The sequence below is a fragment of the Pseudorasbora parva genome, chromosome 19, assembly GCF_024679245.1.
Source record: "Pseudorasbora parva isolate DD20220531a chromosome 19, ASM2467924v1, whole genome shotgun sequence".
NCBI classification, from domain to species: domain Eukaryota; kingdom Metazoa; phylum Chordata; class Actinopteri; order Cypriniformes; family Gobionidae; genus Pseudorasbora; species Pseudorasbora parva.
Window position 1 is genome coordinate 41541976 of NC_090190.1, and position 26966 is coordinate 41568941.

General features: G+C 41.9%; 1 protein-coding gene and 1 long non-coding RNA gene across 4 annotated transcripts; both read right to left on the minus strand.

Moving 5' to 3' along the window:
- Positions 1-374: 374 nt before the first annotated feature.
- Positions 375-26919, minus strand: LOC137047631 (zinc-alpha-2-glycoprotein-like). Of its 3 annotated transcripts, none has more exons than XM_067425437.1 (7): positions 26738-26919; positions 20011-20244; positions 19661-19927; positions 3720-3995; positions 3589-3615; positions 3412-3523; positions 375-773 (listed from the first exon to the last, which is right to left on the minus strand). In XM_067425437.1, the coding sequence occupies exons 1-7, from the start codon at positions 26829-26831 to the stop codon at positions 737-739; spliced, it is 1047 nt and encodes a 348-aa protein (XP_067281538.1). In that variant the 5' UTR covers positions 26832-26919; the 3' UTR covers positions 375-736. The 3 variants fall into 3 exon arrangements, with proteins under 3 accessions (XP_067281538.1, XP_067281539.1, XP_067281537.1); XM_067425436.1 differs by lacking the exons at positions 375-773; positions 19661-19927; positions 20011-20244; positions 26738-26919 and adding exons at positions 1186-1381; positions 4560-4826; positions 5673-5918; positions 6135-7093; XM_067425438.1 differs by lacking the exon at positions 3589-3615.
- On the minus strand, positions 7768-12595 carry LOC137048343 (uncharacterized). The gene is made up of 3 exons (XR_010899389.1): positions 12408-12595; positions 12036-12151; positions 7768-9033 (listed from the first exon to the last, which is right to left on the minus strand). It is a non-coding gene; the product is annotated as an uncharacterized lncRNA (long non-coding RNA).
- Positions 26920-26966: the final 47 nt, after the last annotated feature.

The window sequence follows — 26966 nt, forward strand, 5'->3', positions numbered from 1 at the left end:
TAGATCGGTTCATTAACGAACCGATTCACTTAAATGCATCGGATTTTGAAACAAATACTTCATCCTCCACCAACATGCATACAACAAACGAACCAGATATATTATAGTTTATAGCTAAAGCTGCAGTTTCTGTCCTGTCAGCTGAAGGGAATGAAAACTCAGAGCTGTAATTTATATAAATGGAGGCGATTCAAGTCCCCTGGTGAACCAAATAATGAGAATAAATTACTTTATTTTGACAAGACCAACACAATGCTGGAAATAAAGATGGATCATCGGCATTGATATTTGCCTTTCTGTGAACATCTTTTAAACAAAGATTCAGTATTCATGCTCTAGTCATGCCGAAAAGAACACAAACCCATTGGTTTAAAATGTTTTTTTAATCATGAAATCCACCCAATATAAAATATATAATAGAAAATAATATTGAAATGCATTAAAGAACACCAATTTCATAAAAATACAATTATTGTTTCCCGCTCGCAGTACAAGACTTCCCAGATGAACACTAACGGGTTCAGCTTTTATCCAAAGCAATTATGATGTGAATAAATGTGAATACTGTACCATCCAAAAACAAGAGTAACCCCTTCCATTACCACCATACAGTCATCACAAATCAACCATTGGGGCTTTAAAAAAAAAATGTTATCCTGCAGTACATCTACTCGAATGGTAAACTAAATAAAAACAGAATGTGAGGTAGAATCACGGTCTCTTCGAGGTCCTCCTTTTACTCATTTCCCCAGTTTTGTACCAGATGTCCCCGTCTGAAACAATAACAGAGAATTATGTATATTATGTGTTCTTGATCCCTTGAAACATTACAAAAACTGTCAAATGTAAAATAGCTGACAGTGTCATATATCATCCAGTCATAAAGGAAAGGGACTGTTGTGAAGAAGTATACTTACTAAAATAGAGGTGTCACAGTGTAGAATACCAAAGCTGACAAAATGATAAATAAATGCATAAATATATGAAGAAATGTAAATAAAATGATATATAAATATGTGTGTATAATATATATATACTAACACAAATAAATGGAAATTAATAAATAAATGTGAAAACATACAATTATGCATGAAAAGTATTTATAAAAGTATAAATATTAATTTATCGTATATTTATTTGTTTGTTTTTTCCATCCATCCATCCATCCATCCATCCATCCATCCATCCATCCATCCATCCATCCATCCATCCATCCATCCATCATCTTCCGCTTATCCGGCGTCGGGTCGCGGGGGCAACAGTCTAAGCAGAGACGTCCAGACATCCTTCTCTCTGGCCATCCGAAATAGATGCCCGAGCCACCTCAGCTGGCTCCTCTCGATGTGAAGGAGCAACGGCTCTAAGGGAGCGCCCGGCCACCCTGCGGAGAAAGCTCATTTCAGCCGCCTGTATCCGGGATCTTGTCCTTTCGGTCATGACCCACAGCTCATGACCATAGGTGAGAGTAGGAAAGTAGATTGACCGGTAAATCGAGAGCTTCGCCTTACGGCTCAGCTCCTTCTTCACCACGACAGAAGTCCCCTCCCGCCCTCGAGTCCCCTCCCGAGCCCTCAGCCACTGCTTCCTCAAAGGAAAACGTGTCGGTGGGATTGAGGAGATCCTCAAAGTATTCCTTCCACCGTCCAACAATATCCCCAGTTGAGGTCAGCAGCTGCCCATCTCCACTGTAGACAGTGTTGGTAGGGCACTGCTTCCCCCTCCTGAGGCGTCGAACGGTTTGCCAGAATCTCTTCGAGGCCAACCGATAGTCTTTCTCCATGGCCTCATCTAACTCCTCCCAGGCCCGAGTTTTTGCCTCCACAACTACCCGGGCTGCTGTCCGCTTGGCCTGCCGGTACCTGTCTGCTGCCTCAGGAGCCCCACAAGCCCGCCAGGCCTGATAGGACTCCTTCTTCAGCTTGATGGCATTCCTTACTTCCGATGTCCACCACCGGGTTCGGGGATTGCCGCCTCGACAGGCACCGGAGACCTTACGGCCACAGCTCCGAGCGGCCGCGTTGACAATGGAGGTGGAGAACATGTTCCATTCGGATTCAGTATCTCCAGACTCCCTCGGGATCTGGTCGAAGCTCTGCCGGAGGTAGGAGTTGAAGATCTCTCTGAGAGGGGGTTCAGCCAAACATTCCCAACAGATCCTTACAGTACGTTTGGGTCTGCCGAGTCTGTCCAGCTTCCTCCCCCGCCATCGGATCCAACTCACCACCAGGTAATGATCGGTTGACAGCTCAGCCCCTCTCTTCACCCGAGTATCCAAGACATACGGCCGGAGGTCAGATGAGACGACCACAAAGTCGATCATCGACCTTCAGCCTAGGGTGTCTTGGTGCTATGTGCACTGATGGACACCCTTATGTTTGAACATGGTGTTCGTTATGGACGAGCCATGGTTAGCACAGAAGTCCAATAACAGAACACCGCTTGGATTCAGATCAGGGGGGCCGTTCCTCCCAATCACGCCCCTCCAGGTGTCTCTGTTACTGCCCACGTGGGCGTTGAAGTCCCCCAGTAGAACGATGGAGTCTCCAGTCGGAGCACTTTTTAGCACCCCTCCCAGAGACCCCAAGAGGGCCGGGTACTCTACACTGCCATTCGGCCCGTAGGCACAAATGACAGTGAGAAGCGACCCTCTCGCTCACCGGGGTGAACTCCAACACATGGAGACTGAGCTGGGGGGCTATTAGCAAACCCACTCCAGCCCGCTGCCTCTCACCATGGGCAACTCCAGAGTGGTAGAGAGTCCAGCGGAAATAAAGTGTGGTTCCAGAGCCCAAGCTGTGCGTGGAGGTGAGCCCGACTATTTCTAGTCGGTATCTCTCGTATCTCAAGAGCCAGTTTCCGTGTCCAGAGATCGGGTCATCGGGGGCCTCGCCTTCACTATGCACCGGCCCCTTATGATCCCTCCTGCAGGCGGTGAGCCCACAGGAGGGCGGCCCCACGTCGCTCTTTCGAGCTGAGCCCAGCCGTGCCCCATAGGGGAAGGCCCGGCCACCAAGCGCTCGCATATGAGCCCCAACCCCGAGCCTGACTCCAGGGTGGGGCCCCGGCTCCGCCAGGCCGGGCGACGTCTCGGTCCTTGATTTTATGGTCATCATAGTGGATCGCAGAGATGGTCAACATGTTTTTTGTATTTATGTATTTATTTATTTATAATTTTGTCAGCTTTGGGATTCCATTTCACTGATTAGAAACAGTTGAAGGAACAAAGATCTGTTAAGGATCATCTTAATTTATAGATTGCCTGACAAATACAATTCAAATACGTTATGAAAATCGCATAATTCCACTCTCATATACTGTCCAGCTCTAGTTCATCCATGTCTTTAAAACAAGGATAGGCTAACAAACGATATAAAACAATAATAATCATGTTGTTGAATATTAATCACTCACTGTTTGTAGATTCGCCAACAAATGAGAGCTAGAGCGAGAACTGCAGCTACAGCTCCGGGTAAACCATAGAGTCTGTCATGAGATTCTGCTCCATGGCCTAAACACTTTTCATTTGCAGAATGAAGATATATATATATATATAACCAGTATAAATGCTTTTATAATCAACACTTTTACCTGTTGAGCTGAATCGAGGCTCTTTAGCTGTATTTGTGTGAGACCAAAAACATCATCATCAATATGAGATGCAGAGACACCATTACTGTATAACGATCATTCATATTCACTCATATTATGATCATATTTACCCCATTCTACTGAAACTGGTTTTCTCAGACTGCTGTGATTGACCAGACAGTCATAAGATCCTTTATGGTTTCTGTCGATCTTCACACTGGTTCTCATCTGAAAGGTTTGATCATCGTTTGGTCTGATTTCAGATGTTTGATCCTCAAGTTTAGTTCTGCTCAATCTGATCTCCATCTGAACATCTCTGGGGTAGAAACCAGTGGCCAGACACGTCAGAACCAGCTTACTTTCATCATCAGGAGAATTCCTTGTAGAGACACGAACATCTGGAGAACCTGGAGAAGAATGAAACATAGTGATCATAGTGAAAAATCATAGTGAAATGATATGCACAGAAATTGGTCTCGATGTTTTCTGTGTGATGAAAAAAGATGATCTACTTAAGGTAAAAAACAACAGAGGGTAATAAAATGATGATGAGGTGAATTATTAATCTGCCGGACAACAACCTCCGGAACTTGTGTCACACACACACGCACACACACACACACACAGGTTTGTTTCACTATATTAGTGAGGACATTACATAGACTTCCATTGATTTTATATCAGGTTAATGATATTTTCTATCCCCTAACCCAACCCCTATCCCTAAACCTACCCATCGCAGAAACATGTGTAGAACAACATATTAAAATAAAAACATTTTTTGGCTGATTTATAAGCCTTTTTAACTAGTGAGGACCAGTCCAATGTCCTCACTTGTGAGTCATTTTCAAATTTTACTATATAAGTGAGGACATTTGTGTCCTCACAAGTATTGCCATACAAGGAACACACACACACTCACTCACTCACTCTCACACACACATAATTTAAGTGATCTGATCAGAACATACACTTTTCTGTCTTGTGAAACACTGAGATCCAGGTCACACACATATTGAGGTAATATTTGATGTCCTGGTTTCGTCCAATTTGACGGTCCCATTTCTCTTTGGTTCTTTTGGCTTTGGGGCTTTTATCAATCCACTGCGCAGTGTCAGAATTAAAGGATATAAGATCCTCTCCATCAAATCCATATTCATCAAAGACAGTCAGATTCACTGATCCATCAGGAAGTTTCTCCAGTTCACAGCCAATTATTCTCTGAAGAACATGAAGCTCTACAATCACAAAACAACACTCATGAGATATACCGATCAGGCATAACATGATAACCTAATATCGTGTTGGTCCCCCTGACCCGTCGAGGCATGGACTCCACTAGACCCCTGAATGTGTGCTGTGGTATCTGGCACCAACATGTTAGCAGCAGATCGTTTAAGTCCTGTAAGTTGTGAGGTGGATCGGACTTGTTTGTTCAGCTCATCCCACAGATGCTCGATTGGATTGAGATCTGGGGAATCTGGAGGCAGAGTCAACGCCTCAAACTCGCTGTTGTGCTCCTCAAACCATTCCTGAAGCATTTGTGCTTTGTGTCAGGAGCATTATCCTGCTGGAAGAGCCACAGCCACCAGAATACCGTTTCCATGAAACGCTGAACATGGTCTCAGCAATCCTTAGGTAGGTGGAGCGTGTCAAAGTAACATCCACATGGATGGAGGACCCAAGGTTTCCCAGCAGAATCACACTGTCTCCGCACGCTTGCCTTCTTCCCATAGTGCATCCTGGGGCCATGTGTTCCCCAGGAAAGTCACGCACACACACACCCGGCCATCCATAAGATGTAAAAGAAAACGTTTTTTAGAGATGACCCAGTCGTCTAGCCATCACAATTAGGCCCTTGTCAAACTCGCTCAAATCCTTACGCTTGCCCATTTCTCCTGCTTCTAACACATCAACCTCGAGGACAAAATGTTCACTTGCTGCCTAATATATCCCACCCACTAACAGGAGCCGTGATGAAGAGATCATCAGTGTTATTCATTTCACCGGTCATAATGTTATGCCTGGTCGATTGATACTATAGATGAATATGCAGTTTCATGAAAATAAAGCATGAATCTCACCAGAACACTGTGAGTCTGAGCAGTCTGACAGCATCTTCAGCTGATGTGTGAACCAGTCTCTGTGATCAGGAGGATCTGGAGGTGTTTTGATCCAGTCATACACAGTCCGACCATCTCTGACCCAGACTCTTTCTTCATCACTGTAGTGTTTAATCTGTCTGCCATTAGCAACACCCACAGCACTGAACTCTGGGAATGTGTCTGCTCTGGTCAGGACTGTAAACGTGTAATGCAGGAAGTGTCTCTCTGAGGAACAAACGGACATGTGAAACAAACGACAAACACAACAGAAGCGAGCACTTCATAGCACATGTAAAACTACTGAATATAAACTAAATATACTATAAACAAATATATTACATTTTTTAAATTAAATGTTATAATACATAATGCAAAGTTGATTATAGTTTGTGACTGCAATTTGATGGTCTCGATTTTTGTCGTCGATCATCTGAAACTTACCTTGCAGCGCATCACAAAGAAAAAGGTAAAACCATAAAAATATTCCTTTGTCTATAGGGATCATGTTTTAAAAGATAACCTATCAACCATTGTTGTCCATTATATTCCAGGCGGGCGTCTTGAACAGACAGGTAATCTCGCCTCTTCCGGGTTGTTTTGAGCGCTTTGCTGTCCCCCAGCGGCTGATGATGGAATTACACTTTCGGCTTCATTCCTAACGTCATGCATTGAGGAAAAGTCCAGTCGTAAAGTCATTTAATGTGTTGTTAACATTATAATAGTTTTTTTAAACTCTCTTAAAACTCACTTTAACCTCTTTTCACACTATAGTTGAAAAGCATAAACTGTGAACATACAATAAAACATCCTGTCAATGTCCAAACAGGACAATCACTCAATAACTACATGTATAAATACATCTTACTCCATATAAAATGTATTAAATTACAAGTTGTGTTATTTTAAGCTCTGAAAGGGCTCATTAAAGGTATCCAAATAACAACGAACACAAGACACATTTATTATAGTGCATTATGAAAACAGATGTTGTACAAAAAGGCACATTAATGCATTTATCAGACACGTTTCAATGCACATGCTTTCTCTCACCAAAACATCAGTCCAATATCACTCCATCACCCACAACACACATTAACAAGCTAAGCGAGAAAACCTTCCCCAAGTGTCGACATTTTATTGAATGTGTCTTATATATCAGGGCTGGTTCTACATCTGTTAGTCTGCAGCTCTGTGCATTGATAAGACGATACTTTTTTTCACTTTTTTATTAGTATTGCTGTTATATATAGTATTGCTGTTATATATATCTCTAGTAATGAGTGTGACTCACACGTGCATCTGATTGATAAACCGCAGTAGTTAAGATTGTGCTAAGTCTGCTTACATTCAGCGTTAACAGCAAGTCAAAGAGGACACGCTTTCAAGTTGACTATATGCATTTTAGACATGCTCTAAGCAATATGTGTGTTCTTGTACAAGTTTTCTAGCATGCGTTCACTTAACTGCTCAGGTGACGTCCCCAAGTAAACATGAAGATCCACCTCAGACTGCTTTCAGTCAATGCACAAATATTTAAATATATATATATATATATATATATATATATATATATATATATATATATATATATATATATATATATATATATATATATAAAATCATGCCATAAAAATATTGTTATTTTATGAATGCTAATAATAAATAATTTATAATAAATAAATAATGCTTTAGTTATTTTGAGTCTTTTGGGCACAGATAACAATAAAAGATTCCCTTCATCTAAATGGCATGAGACTTGATGTGCTGGTTGACACTTGCTCGCTCTACAAACAAAACCAATCAATAGGAATGACATTTGATTGTAGGTATGTTAGCCTGAATCAAAGGTCACTCTCCAGATTTGCAATACAATGTGAATTTTGTACACAATAATGTAATTTGTTTTAAAACAAATGTAATATCACTCACTTTATTCATGTTTTTACTCTAAATGTGTGCAGTGTTGGAGGTATTTAAAAAAAAAAAAAAAAAAAAATATTATATATATATATAATAAATAAAACAAATCAAAGACATCAACTTATCCATAAACTATTTTTGTACGGCCATTAAAAACCAGAGGGTCAATCAATGTCTCATAATAAATCGATCACAAACAGAATCATTTTGTGCTGGATTAATGTAGACACAGATGTCGGACATTGTCTAAAGTGAATGAGGACAGACAGGATCTAATCTGGGGTCTGTTCTTCGTACCTCGCTTAATACATCTGAGATGATTTGACAGATCCCAGATCTTCTAATCGTGATAACTAATCTATGGCTAACTTGGTTCTTCAAACAAATTTGCGGATTGGATTAATATATCTGGATAAGTTATCTAAGATCACTGCGCGTTACTGTGTTTACTGAAGAGGGCAGATCGATACTCGAAACCACGATCAGAAGTGCAGCGATTGGCTGGGGTCAAGACAACGTAATGACATCATATAATCATCATACCTGGCAAAAAACAAAAAAGCATAAATCCAGCATAAAAGTTAGATAAATTAAATGTGCACTGTTTTGATGAACATGATTCCCAGTTATTTATATTCACGATTTTATAGTATTTGTACGCTCTTTACATTTTTATTTCAATGTTGTAATCTAATTTATTTTTAATTCAATTTTAAGCAGATTTGTTACGTGACAGTATGAATTACATTTTCTTAATGGTCAAGATCAAATTATCTGCATCTCTTACACTCCATCAACCCATCCCATAATATCCGTCATCACTCACATTAATGCACGGCTCAGACTGACGTTACATGTGTAAATCTCCAATACATCAATAAAATAATTATTCCATCACAAATAAATCTTTTAATCAAGTGACTGTGTCTATAGTATTATACACACCTTTTACACAACATTATAATATTATGTTCAAATAAAGTTTTATATTAGTATTATTTATTTAAAATGATTATTGCCCCTGGTTGAGTAATGAACTCTTGTAATAAAGTAGCAGTGGCTGGAACAGATTTTAAGTATCGCCTTAAGATGAATCTAATCCGGTTTATATGAAATAAGCCCGAGCAGGTTTAAGCTAACGGATCTGTTGCTATGACAACAAGTCCAGGATGAGCGTCGAAGAACCAAACAATCCGAGATCAAGCTAAATCGTCAACGATCAAATCCAGCTCGCTGAGTTAGCGACGTACGAAGAACGGACCCCAGTGCATTAAACTCAGCCGATGACTGACGCTGGCTCGACTCAGATCACCGTTAGTATTGCGGCTCCGCTCTCGTATTTAAACAGACTGATGGCAGCTTGTTCAGTGTCAGGATTAGGGTCTGAAGTCTGTGTTTCTACAGCATTTTGACTATGAACCTGAAACACAAGATAAAGCAGCCAATAAACACGTCCGCATCCTCAAATAAATGCAGAATTCAAGACCACAATGCCTTAATCTAACAACATGTTAAAGGTGCACTATGTAGTATTTAGCAGTAAAATCTCCAAAAAACCACCTGGCCAGTGTTATATATTTTGTTCAGTTGAGTTCTTACAATATTCCAAATGTTTCCAACTATTTGTAAATTGTGAGAAAATTGCTATTTTAACCAATGAGCCGAGACGTCTGAGGGAGTCGCCTGTCGATGACATCATATCGGTGTTACTCTCGGTTTCCGGTTTTATTCTGCAGAAGCGCTTTACTCTCAGCAGTGTGAACAAGAGTCACAGCAGCTGCTGAGCAAACACACAGAGTAACGTCATAACATCATTTAACACACTCAGATGTGTCTAATATGATAAACAGAGCTGCGTTACCTCACACTCATGACCGTGAAGAGGAAATGGTGCTGGTGATTGCTACATAATAAAAGTCCCGCTGCTCATGAGGCATGTGTTTTTCATCTCATTAACAATCGCTCCAGCAGCCGTGCTCAGCTCCTCAACACTCGGTCCTGCTCTACTTCACTACAGTAACGTTAATAACCAATCGCTCCAGCGGCCGTGCTCAGCTCCACAACACTCGGTCCTGCTCTGCTTCACTACAGTAACGTTAATAACCAATCGCTCCAGCAGCCGTGCTCAGCTCCTCAACACTCGGTCCTGCTCTGCTTCACTACAGTAACGTTAATAACCAATCGCTCCAGCGGCCGTGCTCAGCTCCTCAACACTCGGTCCTGCTCTGCTTCACTACAGCAACGTTAATAACCAATCGCTCCAGCGGCCGTGCTCAGCTCCTCAACACTCGGTCCTGCTCTGCTTCACTACAGCAACGTTAATAACCAATCGCTCCAGCAGCCGTGCTCAGCTCCACAACACTCGGTCCTGCTCTGCTTCACTACAGTAACGTTAATAACCAATCGCTCCAGCGGCCGTGCTCAGCTCCTCAACACTCGCTCCTGCTCTGCTTCACTACAGTAACGTTAATAACCAATCGCTCCAGCAGCCGTGCTCAGCTCCTCAACACTCGGTCCTGCTCTGCTTCACTACAGTAACGTTAATAACCAATCGCTCCAGCGGCCGTGCTCAGCTCCTCAACACTCGCTCCTGCTCTGCTTTACTACAGTAACGTTAATAACCAATCGCTCCAGCAGCCGTGCTCAGCTCCTCAACACTCGCTCCTGCTCTGCTTCACTACAGTAACGTTAATAACCAATCGCTCCAGCAGCCGTGCTCAGCTCCTCAACACTCGGTCCTGCTCTGCTTCACTACAGTAACGTTAATAACCAATCGCTCCAGCGGCCGTGCTCAGCTCCTCAACACTCGCTCCTGCTCTGCTTCACTACAGTAACGTTAATAACCAATCGCTCCAGCGGCCGTGCTCAGCTCCACAACACTCGGTCCTGCTCTGCTTCACTACAGTAACGTTAATAACCAATCGCTCCAGCGGCCGTGTTCAGCTCCTCAACACTCGGTCCTGCTCTGCTTCACTACAGTAACGTTAATAACCAATCGCTCCAGCGGCCGTGTTCAGCTCCTCAACACTCGGTCCTGCTCTGCTTCACTACAGTAACGTTAATAACCAATCGCTCCAGCGGCCGTGTTCAGCTCCTCAACACTCGCTCCTGCTCTGCTTCACTACAGTAACGTTAATAACCAATCGCTCCAGCAGCCGTGCTCAGCTCCTCAACACTCGGTCCTGCTCTGCTTCACTACAGTAACGTTAATAACCAATCGCTCCAGCGGCCGTGCTCAGCTCCTCAACACTCGCTCCTGCTCTGCTTTACTACAGTAACGTTAATAACCAATCGCTCCAGCAGCCGTGCTCAGCTCCTCAACACTCGCTCCTGCTCTGCTTCACTACAGTAACGTTAATAACCAATCGCTCCAGCAGCCGTGCTCAGCTCCTCAACACTCGGTCCTGCTCTGCTTCACTACAGTAACGTTAATAACCAATCGCTCCAGCGGCCGTGCTCAGCTCCTCAACACTCGCTCCTGCTCTGCTTCACTACAGTAACGTTAATAACCAATCGCTCCAGCGGCCGTGCTCAGCTCCACAACACTCGGTCCTGCTCTGCTTCACTACAGTAACGTTAATAACCAATCGCTCCAGCGGCCGTGTTCAGCTCCTCAACACTCGGTCCTGCTCTGCTTCACTACAGTAACGTTAATAACCAATCGCTCCAGCGGCCGTGTTCAGCTCCTCAACACTCGGTCCTGCTCTGCTTCACTACAGTAACGTTAATAACCAATCGCTCCAGCGGCCGTGTTCAGCTCCTCAACACTCGGTCCTGCTCTGCTTCACTACAGTAACGTTAATAACCAATCACTCCAGCGGCCGTGCTCAGCTCCTCAACACTCGCTCCTGCTCTGCTTCACTACAGTAACGTTAATAACCAATCGCTCCAGCGGCCGTGCTCAGCTCCTCAACACTCGCTCCTGCTCTGCTTCACTACAGTAACGTTAATAACCAATCGCTCCAGCAGCCGTGCTCAGCTCCTCAACACTCGGTCCTGCTCTGCTTCACTACAGTAACGTTAATAACCAATCGCTCTAGCGGCCGTGCTCAACTCCTCAACACTCGCTCCTGCTCTACTTCACTACAGTAACGTTAATAATCACATCATCAACATGATTTCTGCCCGAGTCCTATCCCGATTCTTTCCCACCGGCTGTGAGCTGAAGACCACATGTCCCAAGATTCTGAGCTCAAACTTGGCGTCATCAAACTACGCCTTTGTTTTGAATAGATGACCTCTAGCGGATGGAAAAGTAACATAGTGCAGCTTTAAACAAATGAAAATCATCAAATTTCATCAAAATGTCTATTTGTTCAGATGTTTTTACCATCGTACTGTCAATCTCTCCATGCAGTTATGTATTTTAAACATGGATGTTTCTAAATAAGATAATGATCATGTTGAACATTTAAAACTCACCTTTTGTACTTTTAAACAAATCCAACACAATAACCCCAGACCTGCAAGCACAGCCACGGATCCTCCTGCTATATAAAGCCAGCGAGATTCTTCTTCACAGTCAGAATATGCACTATCTGCAGAATAAACACGTTATAAATGCATTTCACATGTTGGAGTGAATTATTTAATGCACTTTAATTGTCTGTAGAAAGCACTGACAGACTTATATTAAGTTTCATATGTTCTGCATGCAGAAGCAGTGTTACTATATAAAGGCATTGAAACCAAATGAGAATATTTGCAACTCATCAGTATTTGTTACTCAATTATTATACATTTATCACGATATACAATGTATTAAACAATTAAAATTACGCAATTCGAAGATACTGTTTTTAGTGTTATTAAACGTTGAGATCCAGTCAGTGTAGTTCATTAGGAAACATTTGATCTGCTGGTTTTGTCCAGTGTGAAGATCCCATTTCTCTTTGGTTCTTTTGGCTTTGGGGCTTTTATCAATCCACTGCCTAGTGTCAGAATTAAAGGATATAAGATCCTCTCCATCAAATCCATATTCATCAAAGACAGTCAGATTCACTGATCCATCAGGAAGATGACATGACAGGACATGACATCATGGGACACGGGAAAAAATATTTACATTTAAAAAACAAACAAAAATATAGCTTAATGGAGGTAATGTTTGATGAATATGTTGCGTCCTGTTTGACGATCCCAATGGACTTTGGTTCTTTTGGCTTTGGGGCTTTTATCAATCCACTGCTCAGTGTCAGCATTAAAGGATATAAGATCCTCTCCATCAAATCCATATTCATCAAAGACAGTCAGATTCACTGATCCATCAGGAAGTTTCTCCAGTTTACATTAATCATACATTTCTTAACAATGAGAATATTCTTATAACTATATTCAAATGTGATTTTTGTATCATTTTGCTCCAGTTTGCAAATTAAAAGTCCTGATATATCATATCGAGCAACATAGTAAAAAAAAACCTTAATCGTATCATTATAAATTTAATTTTAATTACTTTAAATAATATGTAATTGACTTCAATTTAATGTAATATTAAGGAAACAATACATAGGCCTAGTATTATTATGTTTTTTAATCACAAATGTAGCCTAGCTATGTGTGGTTCTATGTCGTGGAATGACCCGGTTATTGTACAGCGTGTATTTGATTTCATACCTAATTAAAAGTAAGAGATGAGATAAAAAATAAAGTCCGTCACTTAGATAAATGCCAGATAAAAACGAGTAGGCAAATGGCTATACGCCTTCTGAGGGCTATGTCAACAGCATTGGTGCAAAATGCAAATTAATATTGACTTTTCCCCAATTCCGCAGCATCACTTTTCCTGTGAGAAGTGGTAACGGAAAAATGTGGTTTTACAACCCAAAGTCAAAAATATGATTAAACATCACTGAACCAACTAGGCTAATAGAAAATGCATTGATTTACACCAAGTCTCTGTTTATAGGCTACAGATATTTCCACCTCTCACGATCGCGGAAAAGAAGCCCCGTTTCTGTCCGGTATGAAGATCAGATCAAATATTACCGATCCTTAAATGCGTTTGAAATGATATGCGTCTCCAGTGACGCAGTCTGTCACTTCAGCACACATAGGCACTTGAATTAAAGAATCGACTTAATAATAGCCACTCTCAAAGTTGAATTGCCTATATTGTTAATAAACTGCGTGTTTCGGATCAGAAGTATAACAGATGTGCTTACCGAGCTCATGTGCGTCGCTTAGAAAAGGGTGATAAAGAAGCCAAACCAGCTCTATAAATAAAACAAATTTAGACGTGTGAAGCATTTCTACTGTTATAGACTCGAGTCCGGCTGTGTGTGATTAAATATGAGCTGCTCTATTGTGCCAACTCACGAGCTCATAAACTTTCGGTTTTGTTTGTCAACACATAGACTACTCCTAGAGAATTTCCATAACATTATCATAATTTGAGGAAGCTGGTGGGATGATAAAGGGAAGATAACACCTTTACAGTCCTGCCTTGTGAACTCACACATTAAAGAACAGCATACACACCAACACAAAATACTGCATTTATCAGCTTTCCCCCCATCAATTGTGATGGATTTAATAGATGTAGCTATATAGTCATTAGATTGTTTAAAGATATTTAGATATTTTCAGAACTGAAAGAAATGTCTGATATCGCTGTGCATCTCTCTCTATTCTACAATAAACACACACACTATTAAAGGGACAGTTGACCCCAAAATGAACATCTTGGCATCATTTACTCATGCTCATGTCGTTTCAAACCTGTACCCATAGTGGGGAAAAATAGAACAGAACATTCGTTGCAAACACTTTTAATAATCAAATTTTATCGAGTTGTTGTTGCAGCCCTATAATACATAACATGAAATGCTCTGAAGAGTACAAAAGCATATCTGACATCTGAAAATAACCAGAGTACAGAATCACACCCTGAGCTGGAACATCTCCTTAAATACCAGACCATGACAGAAAACCTGAGTTCACAATGGAAATCTGCATTAATCAGGACCCCAGACCTGAGGAGTTTACACCTTTTGGGCACCACTGGTGAAGGATCCGCCCTCCACTGAAAGCAAAATATCTCCAAACTCTTAAAATCTCTAATACCTTTTGCTTTACCTCTGTGTGGATACGACATTTGTACCAGTCACACTGAGATGTTTTAAATGACACCAAACATGAATAATACTTGTTCACATTAACCCATGTCGATTTTGGGTGAATTTCAAACGTTTTCAGCTTGTGGAGAGAAGACATGAGGGAAGAGGGAATGAAATATTAAGGCAATACTTCTCGGATGGAGATGCTACTTTCGCAAGAGAGTTCAAATGTTAATTTCCAGAAACGTCCCCGGTTTTCTCAGGAAGGAGTTATTCCTCAGTCCAGACGATTCTGCGTTTCCAGTCTTCACTCTTTACGATATTGGGTTGACCAATAGTTTAATGACTACTTTGGCAACTGATTGTTTAATGCAAAACTGTGTTTTGAATTGTGCAAATAGATAGGCATGTTTCAGTCTGGATATTCTTCACAGTACACCTTAAAACTGGGAAGATCGCGATTCACATCATATTTGCGTGTGTATGTAACACGCACCACATAGTGGCAAAGATAAAACACCCGCAATCGGGGTCACACTTGTACACATTGAAAAAGTGAAAAAAATACAGAAATAAAAAACAATTGAAAGAGCTATTTAAGACCCCAATCAGACAGAACACACTTTTCAGGTTTGAAAATGCGAGGCACACCAAGGCCATTTTGGATTGACGTTTTTTAATTTAGAAAATAGCAGATGGCTGTGTTTTTGTTGCTAGGCAATCCTGAATCAGCTATGCTGTCAGTCTAATCAAGGTAACGTCACCACAACAGAAGGCCCGCCTCTCCATTCATTCAATTGGACAATAGAAAAAATACTGACCGTAGTGTACGTGACATCAACCATAGGATTCTGAAGAGCAGTTTTGAAGCGTAAAGTTAGTGCTGTCGCCATCTTCGCAGTGCGTCATCACGCATCACTTCCAGATAACTGAAAATGGGCAAAGAGGCGGGACGTGGGCGGAGCTTAGGTAATGTGATGACTAACAGACAGCGGATAATTGGCATATACACCTGTCACTCAAAGTGGCCACACCCTTAATTATGTAGAACTTTAAAGGGGTCATATAATGCCATATATGTACATGTTAATATAATTATTTAGTGTCTAAATAAAAACTTTGTAATATACTTTAATTAAAAATTCTATTTAGTATTCTAAGAAATCACTCATTTAACCTGGTGAAAAACAGCTGTTTTCAGCAAGCCGTTTCTGTGCACATGCCTTTTATGCTAATGAGCTTTGCTCACCCCGCCCCTCTGTTCTGTGTGAAGCGTTGCTTAGACAGGAGAAAGTTTGACAACGCAAGTCTCTCAGGACACATCTGTGCAAATTCAACCGTATCAATTCGATATATCAACATCAAAATGGCTGCTGTGTTCATTATTATACCCTAGAACAGAACACCAAAATCGCTAAGACGCCATTCTGCTCCAGCATATCCACAATGGCGGACATCTTGCGCTCGCTCAGGGTGGGTCTGAGCTGAAACGCTGCTGTCAATCAACAGTCGTGGGAGGGGTGTCCGATCGTGTGATGTCACATCGATCAGCTTGATTTCAGACAGATGAAAACATACAAGGAGATTTAAAAAAAAAAAAAAAAACAAACAAAAAAAAAAACACTTGATGGATTTTTATCATTATAGGATGGTTGTGTACAGGCACTACCAACACACATTGCTATATAATCAACTTGTAAAAGTGCATGTACCATTATATGACCCCTTTAAGACTTTATATAATGTAAAATTAACCATATAGACCAAAACCACAATGTGTCCCTGGCTGTAAAGATGTTTTTTTCTGCTGTAAACTTTGGCATTTTAACCTGAGCTCAATGAGATTCTGCTCCTTCTGGAGCCTGTTCCTAGTGGCCAGTCGAGGAATTGAGTTTAAGTCACTTCGGTATTAGCTTCAAGAGAAACTGGAGGAGGAGCCGCTTAAAACGCGAGGCGTCCAGGGCACAGACAGCGTGCAATGCGCTCACTGCCAACAAAAAAACTATTTAAAAAAAGGCACCTCTCATTACAAAAATATGTTCTGTCTGATCAGGGCCTAAGGCAAAGTCCACTAAACAAATAAATACATTTTAATGTTACAATTCAACACAATATTGTAACAGAAACTACACATTAACAGCTTAACCCATGAGCACCCATCTCACTTATGTGGAAGAAAAATTGCACAGAAAGGCAGTGTAGAGTTTCAAGATGTAGGCCAACCCTAGTTTACACCCCACTCAAAACAAATCAACAGGAACCATGTGGAAGATAACAAAATAATTATATAAATTATCAGTTGTTCCAGGTAACACTCCCTGGCAGGCATTAAAAAGCTGAGGAAAACACTGGACTAATAAGGTCTGTAATGGTCGATGATTGATTGCACCTTCTTTCCAGTTTTATCAATATAACTGCTCATCATGCCTAGAAAAAAGAAAGAAAAAAACAGCAGATTAAAAAAAACAATAAAAAACACAGCATTCACAAACATATAGCATTCAATTCTCATTTGTTATGGATTCTACCTTATTAACTTGTGTCCATCAAATAAAATAAATACATTTCAAATAACAAAAATAATGATTCTCAGTATCAAACTCTCTACTAGCTCATATTTCTACTGTCGTATAGTTAATACTGTAGGAGCCATTTTAAAGCTGTGTGTGTTTAGTCCATGAGGTGTCAGGAACACAGACAAACAGCTTTTCACCGTGCTTTAGCCGTTAAAGGAACTGCATGTAAGAAATGTATTTCACTTAATCATAAAATGGCCCTGATATGACACTAGACATTAAGAAATCATGTTAATTTCAAAAAAAAGAAAAAAAAGTGATTGCAGTACCAGTTTTGGCCACAATCTTACATACACTTCCGTCAAAGCACGGTCAAAAACTGTTTGCCTCTCTGCCAAAAAAACAAACAAAAAAAAAAACACAAAAAAAAAAACACACAACTGTCGTCTCATGAACCCAGCGCTTTACATATACAGCGCTACTAGAGCGACACCTCATGGACTAAACACGCATAGCTTTAAAATGGCTCCTACAGTATGAATATGTTTTGACAGTATTTACTGCATGACAGTAGACATAACGTCTTTAAAACAAGGATATTTAAGAACAAGAAACTGCATAAAAATATAATTATAACTCACCATTTGACTTTCGCTTCAGGTAGATGATGTAACCAATCAAAGTGAAAACTGAACCTGCAAAAACTCCTGCAATTAATATTTTAGATTGCCATTGAGGTTCCTTTTCATCATCAGCATTATTTCCCACTGCAATAAAAAAACAAATAAATAATTAAAATAACACATTAGAGATATTTTTAACTGTTGAGCTGAGTGGAGGCACTTTAACTGTAATTGTTTGTGATCAGTAACACCAGTCATGTTCTTTTTCTACATATTGAGAGACTTGTATTATGTTTCATCAGTTATTGCAGAAGCACCATTACTGTATGAAGGTCATTCTTCACATATTCACTCAAGACTGAATTTATGGTGATATTTAGCCCAATCTCCTGAAACTGGTTCTGTCAGACTGCTGTGATTGACCAGACAGTCATAAGATCCCTCACACTCTCTGTTGATCTTCACACTGGTTCTCATCTGAAAGGATCCATCAGCGACGTCATCATATCATACTTGCGTTCTACCTGCCTAAGTGTTTTCTCACCTGAGTGAAAACATGACTGTTTCTATATGTTTAAAATAATCTGAATTGAGAAAGAGAGATCAGAAACCGGATGAACTAAAGGTCTTTTATACCTAGTAATATAAAAGTGTTAAGCACAAGAGAAGTTGCATGAGTTCCACATGCAACTGCGCATGTGGAACTCGCTCATTCAAGTCTGTCAGCGGTGTGTGTTCACCGGCATGCGCTGCAGCCATTCACTGACCAGTGTAGACGCAGACAGAAGTGTGACGGCAGGGAATAAGCAAGACCTCGCACTTGCAGGACAGTACTGGCAATATTTTTCAAATTACTAACATTTGTACAAAAAGTCGCTAGTCGCGTTTTTGGAAAAAAAGTTGCCAACACAGCTCAAACCATTCCTGAAGCATTTGCGCTTTGTGTCAGGAGCATTATCCTGCTGGAAGAGCCACAGCCACCAGGAAAAGGTGAATATGGTCTGCAACAATACTTAGGTAGGTGGTACGAGTCAAAGTAACATCCACATGGATGGAGGACCCAAGGTTTCCCAGCTAAACATTTCCCAAAGCGTCACACTGCCTCCGCCGGCTTGTCTTCTTCCCATAGTGCATCCTGGGGCCATGTGTTCCCAAGGAAAGCCACACACACCCGGCCATCCACGTGATGTAAAAGAACACGTGATTCCTCAGAACAGGCCACCTTCCTCCATTGCTCCGTGGTCCAGTTCTGATGCTCACGTGCCACTGTTGGTGCTTTCGGCGGGGTCAGGGGTCAGCATGGGCACTCTGACTGGTCAGTGGCTATGCCGCCCCATACGCAACAAACTGAGATGCTCATGCTCATGCTTTCTATCAGAACCAGCATTAACTTCTGGAGCAGTTTGAGCTCCAGTAGCTCGTCTGTTTGATCGGACCACACGGGCCAGCCTTCGCTCCCCACGTGCATCAATGAGCCTTGGCCGCCCATGACCCTGTGGCCGGTTCTCCACTGTTCCTTCCTTGGAGCACTTTTGATAGATACTGACCACTGCAGACCGGGAACAGCCCACAAGAGCTGCAGTTCTGGAGATGCTCTGACCCAGTCGTCTAGCCGTCACAATCTGGCTAAACTCGCTCAAATCCTTACGCTTGCCCATTTCTCCTGCATCTAACACATCAACTCTGAGGAAAAAATGTTCACTTGCTGCCTAATATATCCCACCCACTAACAAGAGCCGTGATGAAGAGATCAGTGTTTTATTCTCTTCATATGAGTAAATGGTCACAATTAAATCTATAAATATCTATGCTGATATTTCACTGACAGGAGTGATGTAATCATAACTTACTCTTTTTAGTGTTGATAAATGTTGAGATCCAGTCAGTGCAGTTCTTGAGGTAATGTTTGATGAATATGTTGCGTCCTGTTTGACGATCCCAATGGACTTTGGTTCTTTTGGCTTTGGGGCTTTTATCAATCCACTGCTCAGCGTCATAATTAAAGGATATAAGATCCTCTCCATCAAATCCATATTCATCAAAGACAGTCAGATTCACTGATCCATCAGGAAGTTTCTCCAGTTCACAGCCAATTATTCTCTGAAGAACATGAAGCTCTACAATCACAGAACAACACTCATGAGAAACGTACAGTAAATATAATGTGTGCTCATTAATAAGAGTAAAGCATGAATCTCACCAGAACACTGTGAGTCTGTGCAGTCTGACAGAGTCCTGATCTGATGAATGAACCAGTCTTTAACATCAGATGGTTCTCCAGGAGCTTCAGTCCAGCCTTCAGCCCGAATCCAGACTCTTTCTTCATCACTGTAGTGCGAGATCCGTCGGTCATCAAACACGGCTTCAGCACTGAACTCTGGGAATGTGTCTGCTCTGGTCAGGACTGTAAACTTGTAGTGCAGGAAGTGTCTCTCTGAAAGAGAAATGAAACAAACAACAAATAAAAACATGTCATCTGGTCAAGGAATCCATTGCACCAGTGATCAGATGTTTTAAAGTCACCATAAAATCAACATGGACCCATCTGACACTCACATGACATCCACCAATAGCAAACCACAACCATCCAATCAATTCCCCACAGACAAAATCAAGCCCCGCCCCACATTTGTTCTTGTTTGAGAAGCGGTTCACTCAAAGACTCGCCCAATAGGGAAGAAAAGACTAGCGCAACACAAATTATACAACAGGTCTAACATTATCAGTGAATAATGAAAATATACTACATCTAATTAGATTTGAGAATCTCTCCTATACTGAGCATGGAATAGGGGTATAGACTATGAATGTGTGATATAAACTGATCAGGCATAACATTATGACCCCTGACAGGTTTAATGAATACTTACTGATTATCTTTTCATCATGGCTCCTGTTGGTGGGTGAATCGTACTAGAGTTCGTTTCCCTCTTTGGTGTGGTTCGTTTGGTCAGGTTCAGAAGTTCCCTTTCAAAGCCTACAGCGAACGGCCGGTTTGGACTACACCCCTGCACTTCCTTCAGGAATGACGTCACTAGAACCGTTTGTTGACTAACCCTCCGCCCACTAGAACACAAAATAGGGGGTGTGGTCTTGTTGCTCTCCCACCATAGACCGCAAAAAAATATGGACGACTCGACATCATCCATTTCCGCTTGCCTGAGTTGAAGCTTTCAGGCGGCCTGCACGGCGCTGACATCTTGGGACAGAGTCTGCGCAGTAGAGAGCAGGAAGTACAGCTGCGATATCAAAAGCCCGCCCACACTCTCACAAATGCAGAACAATTAAAGGGGGGGTGAAATGCTGTTTCATGCATACTGATCTTTTTACACTGTTAAAGACTTGGAATCCCATACTAAACATGGACAAAGTTTCAAAAGTTAAGGTGGACGTTTGATGGGAGTATTTCTTTGTCAAAAATACTACTTCCGGTTAGTCATAAGTTTCGGCAAGTTTTTTGCGATCATGCGTCCCCTTTGACGTTAATGGGGGCGGAATTTCCTTGTATGGGCCTTACGGACAATTCTACCGGAAGCGTGTGAGAGAGAGAGAGGGAGAGAGAGAGAGGGAGAGAGCGAAAGCAACAGGCTATGCCCATCAAAGCGCTCGTAGGCTGCGCTGCACAGGTAATGTGCACAATTAACAATGACATCAAAAAGTGCGTTTTTGGTTGCCAGACCAAGACAGTCCTGCACAGATTCCCCCAAAACCCCGCGGTAAGGCAACAGTGGATGTAATTTGCTTTTCCGGATCAGCAACTGAGTTGCGCGAATGTTTATATCTGTTCGCTGCATTTCGGTGCCGACTGTTTCATAAACAAGGCCCAGCTTGACGCCAGATTTTCCAATCGCCTAATGCTGAAGGATGGAGCAGTCCCAACGTTAGAACCGCGGGCGGTGAGTTAGACTGCTTCAAATGTCTGTGTCTATGCTCATCAAGTAGCCCAAACATGATCACGTATAGTTACTATATATATTACTATATATAGAAATTGATCAATGGAGCATGCAATGTGTAGTGCGTGTACATTTGTTTAGCTGGCCACTGTATGTGTAACTTTATGTTTGTGTATTGTAAAAGCACTCAACAATACACAAAGAGTGGGGAAATATGTTGAACTAAATAAGCGCGCTTCTTCATTCAAATGCGCTACTATTCCGTGTCTTTCTATGTAAACACTAACTTAACCTGTCTACACAAACCACGCGTAAACACACACACACACGTGCACAACTGCACTTCCCACATGTACACCTTCAAAGACAAAAATACGACGATATAATTCAAGTATAAATATGTAAATAACACAAGCCGCTAAGCATATTATATAGTTAGTGTATAACTTGTACCACATACAGACGTCCTGCTCTAGTCGTTTTTGCTGCTGCTCCTGTTCAACTGCAGCCTCTGGGTCTGATTCCGGATCATAGATGTATGGCTGTATCTGATTAAAAGCCATATTTTTATTTTGAATAAAGTTTTTTCCCGCTGTTAGGGATGACAGCTTTACGACGCACTCGACTCAACACAATAGCAGCGCGCACTCGTCATTATTTAGCTCCGCTCACACGACACGCCCCCACCCGCTCCGCTTTTTTCGGAAAGACTCGGAACAGCGCATCTTTCTTATATAATTATAAAAAAAATAAAGACTTTTCGGAGATATGCAGGATGCAATGCTACTCTATAGGTACTCAAGATTGACATGACACTGACTGAAACTGAGTGTTTCACCCCCCCTTTAATTATGTTGGTGTGAAATAAACAGTTATGGAAATGAAGAAATTAAAGCTAAAAGCTCCAATCTGCTCTCAAAAATCCCAAAAAAGTCTGTTAGTGCCTCAGTGACAACTTCACTCAGAGAAGCCGTCGATCTCAGCTGTCAATCATGACGTCACACCCCCCGTTTTTATAGCTTCAAATAACTAACTAAAACTAAACTTATTTTTAAAACGAACACTTGAAAAAATCATCGTGATAACTGCCTTGACATAAAGTGACATAAACTAACTTTGGGGAAAAAATATTTGAAGTGTAATTGTATTATTTAGTTTGCCTCGAGTCCATTAGAAAACACAGAGGGGCGGCTATACTGGGACCGGCCACTAGGGGGCGATCGAGGCGCGAAAGCTTCAGTATCTGAAAGGGAGACTGCAGGCTTGGTATCGAACCAAGCGGCAACCTCCCACAATCTTTCTTGAAGCCAATACGGAAGTAATGTAAACTGCAATTCCTCATCTGGCCACTAGAGTCAGGCTCCAGAAGGAGCAGAATCTCATTGAGCACAATGTTGAAATGCCCAACTTTACAGCAGAAAAAAAAAACATGTTTACAGCCTGGTACAAAGTGTGTTTTTTGCCTATACGGCTAATTATGACGTTCATGACAACTGTGAGGGGGTGAATTTTTTTGTATTTCATTTGTTTACGTTATATAAAGCCTTAAAGTTCAGCATAATTAAAAGCGTGGTTACAGGTGGATAGCATAGACCGTAAAAAAATATGGACGACTCGACATCATCCGTTTCCGCTTGCCATATTTGAAGCTTTCAGGCGGGGGATGAATCTTGGGATCAAGTCTGCGCAGTAGAGCGCAGGAAGTAGAGCAGGAAGTACAGCCGCGACATCAAAAGCCCGCCCACACGCTCGCAGATGCAGAACAATTAATTATGTTGGTGTGAAATAAACAGTTATGGAAATGAAGAAATTAAAGCTAAAGCTCTAATCTGCTCTCAAAAATTTCGAAAAAAGTCCGTTAGTGCCTCAGTGACAACTTCACTCAGAGAAGCCGTCAGTCTCAGCTGTCAATCATGACGTCACACCCCCCGTTTTTATAGCATCAAATAACTAACTCAAAGTAAACTTATTTTTAAAACGAACACCTGAAATGAAATCATCGTGATGATAACTGCCTTCAGTGACATAAACTCACTTTGGGGAACATTTTTTGAAGTGTAATTTTATTATTTAGTTTGCCTCGCGTCCATTAGAAAACACAGAGGGGCGGCTATACTGGGACCGGTCACCGGGGGGCGATCGAGGCGCGAAAGCTTCAGTAAATGAGAGGGAGACTGCAGGCTTGGTGGATAGCCATTTATCCGCCGTCTGTAGTCATTGCGTCACCTAAGCTCCGCCCACATCCTGCCTTTTTGCCCATTTTCTGCATAGACAGTAAAAGAAATGGACCGAGCGTTCCCATTGTCGTCTACGGCGAAAGAATGAAGTCAACCTAGGGGCACTCACTTCCTGATGGCTGAGCGAACTGCGCAGGCTCAGACTGAGCTTGAGGACGTAGATGTGACGTGAGCCTCCTGTCTGACAGCTGGAGGTCTTCTAGTAGTTGTGGAAAGTGAAATCTGAATCACGTTGTTTAAATATTTTCTCCCGTTGCTTTTGGCTCACTATGGGCTTCTCTCCATTCTTCTCCCTTGACTTTATCAGACTTTATGTCTCCACGTCCCCCCGACTGTCTCATAGACAGTAAAAGATTGTATCTGAGCGTCTCCTCAGGTCTATACAGTAATTTCTCAACTGTGCGACAGAGTCGCATTGGTTATGACGCAATCGTTAGCCTATTTTTACAAAAACAGCTTCTGCGGGGCGATAGTGTAAGATACAAGGTAATGGAGCCTTTTATGCACTGTCGTGTTTCTTTAGAAATAAACAATGGACAAATGGAGTCTTTAAACGCCTCAGATGTAAAGTTATTCACTGTCAAAGTGACTCAAAAATGAATGGGAGTCAATGGGATGCTAACAGCAGGTGATGGCTTGGTTAGCAATGGCAGCCCCTAGGGGTGGAACGCTTTCCGAGCGCTAGATTACCCGCTTGATTTTCTGCTATCCGGGAGTTACACGCGATGACTCGCTCACAAGATGGCAACGCCCAGCTCGACCATACTTTAAGCTTCAGAACAGCTTATCGGAATCCTATGGGTGACGTCACGGATACTACGTTCATATTTTTTTTACAGTCTACGAATCGAACGTGTCCGACAGAAACGGTTTTCGATTCTGTACTGCTGATCCGAGGATTCGAGAACCGCTACGTTCGGTTACACGCGCATGCTCAGTATCCGCAGCTCGTGAGTTATCAGATCTCTCAGCAAAACATGTCTCACTTCAGCTAACGATTGGAGTTACAACATCTACGTCAAGATATTCGTTTATTTCTAGTCGGAGAGACTGTCACTCAGCCCTGATTTAAGACCCGAACCGTTTAGAACGATTCAGTTCGATTTGGTGAACTGGTTCGACCAGATCACTATAAAGATCTGATTAAAAAGAACGATTCGTTCGCGAACCGGACATCACTATAAGTCTGTAAACACAATCAAGGCTTCAAAAACACAGGAAAAACGGGACCTTTAAAGGGGGGGTGAAATGCTGTTTCATGCATACTGAGCTCTTTACACTGTTAAAGACTTGGATTCCCATCCTAAACATAGACAAAGTTTCAAAAACTAATGTTGGACGTTTGATGGAGTATTTCTGTGTCAAAAATACTCCTTCCGGTTTCTCACAAGTTTCGGCGAGTTTTTTTCGAGTATGGGTCTATTTGACGTTAATAAGAGCGGAAGGTCCTTGTATGGGCCGTACGGGCTCTTCTCCCGAAAGGGTGCGCACGCGCGTGACTAGAGCACGCTGTAAACAGTCTCTCAGCTGCAGATCCAGTCGTCCGTGAACGGCGCCGCGCTCCCCTTTATTCCTATGGGTGACGTCGAGCGACTTCAACTCTTCAGCACAGCATTCTGGGAAGGCAGCGCTGCATTTGAACCGATTTGAACGCAGAAATGACGGGAAGCTTGACAACATCGTTTCAGTTGCGTCTCAAAATGGATTTACACGGCACTGCTGTCACAGGACTTCACCAAATCATACCAAAGAAGTGTGTTTCTGACGGAGCGGTCCCAGCGATAAAGCTTCGACGGTGAGTTAACTTAAACTGCTTCAAATGTCTCTGCTATTGGCTACCGTCGCATGAGTAAACATCAGTAAACGACACGATCGCGTGCTTCGTCATTCAAATGCGCTAACGGACTCCATTGCTGTTCTCTGTATAACGTTACACTAGTCTGACGTGCAAAACCGTTTTGCTTGCTACTTCTAAGGTCTAGTCACATACAATAGTCCATAAACCGAATCATGTCCTCATAAACTGCGAGTAAACACACAGAAATGTGGAGAGGCCATTAAATACAGTAACTTACATACCACAGAGACGGACGTCCTGCTGTTGCCGTTTCTCCTGTTCAATTTATTTCAGCCTCAGATTTGATTGTGGATCATTATCTGTATTAGCTGAGATAGATGGGTTTCTCCACGCTTGAGGACGTCACCGCTTTGCGCGCTGGTCATTCTTTAGCTCCGCCCACACGATACGCCTCCAGGCGCTCGGTTTTTTCCGGAAAGACTCGGTACAGCCTATATTTCTTTTATAAATATGATAAAACTAAAGACTTTTCGGAGATATGAAGGATGCAATACTACTCTATAGGTACTCAAGATTGACATGAGATTGACTGAAACTGAGTGTTTCACCCCCCCTTTAACTTCAAGAGTGCAACTATAAGCAGATCGAGTATTTTCTTCAGATGCTCATGAGATCTTCAACAGTTTGTGTCATGACTTCATGAACCCGAACAGAAACTGCTCATAATGCCTGAATGTCACAATATAGAGGGAAAATATCCGATCCCTGTGTGTGGAACAATAGTCCAAAATATGATTGATGAAACTATTTAAAACAAAACCTCAAAGCAAACTAAACAGATTTAGTTTTTCTACATTTGTAGATGAATCAGAAACAAGTGAACTCTCAGGTCAGTTCAGTTTTATTCATCCGTTCAGGAAATTTAATTTGCACAAGTGTCACACACATAATTTATACTATAACACACATCATTACAATTGCAATTGTTGAGCTTACCTTTCAGCGCATCGCTTAGATGAGAGAGAAACATGAGCAAACACAGTATTCTCCCTATAAAGACAATGACTTTAAACGAGGGAGTGTGAAACATTGCTGTACATCCATGTGAAGACCCGTGCTGCGTTCCAGTTCGTTTTTATCACGCCACTCGCGAACTTCCCTCCTCTCGTTCACTCGGATGTGCGTCATTGCTTGCGTTGCATGAGTGCCCACTACTGGCGGCCAA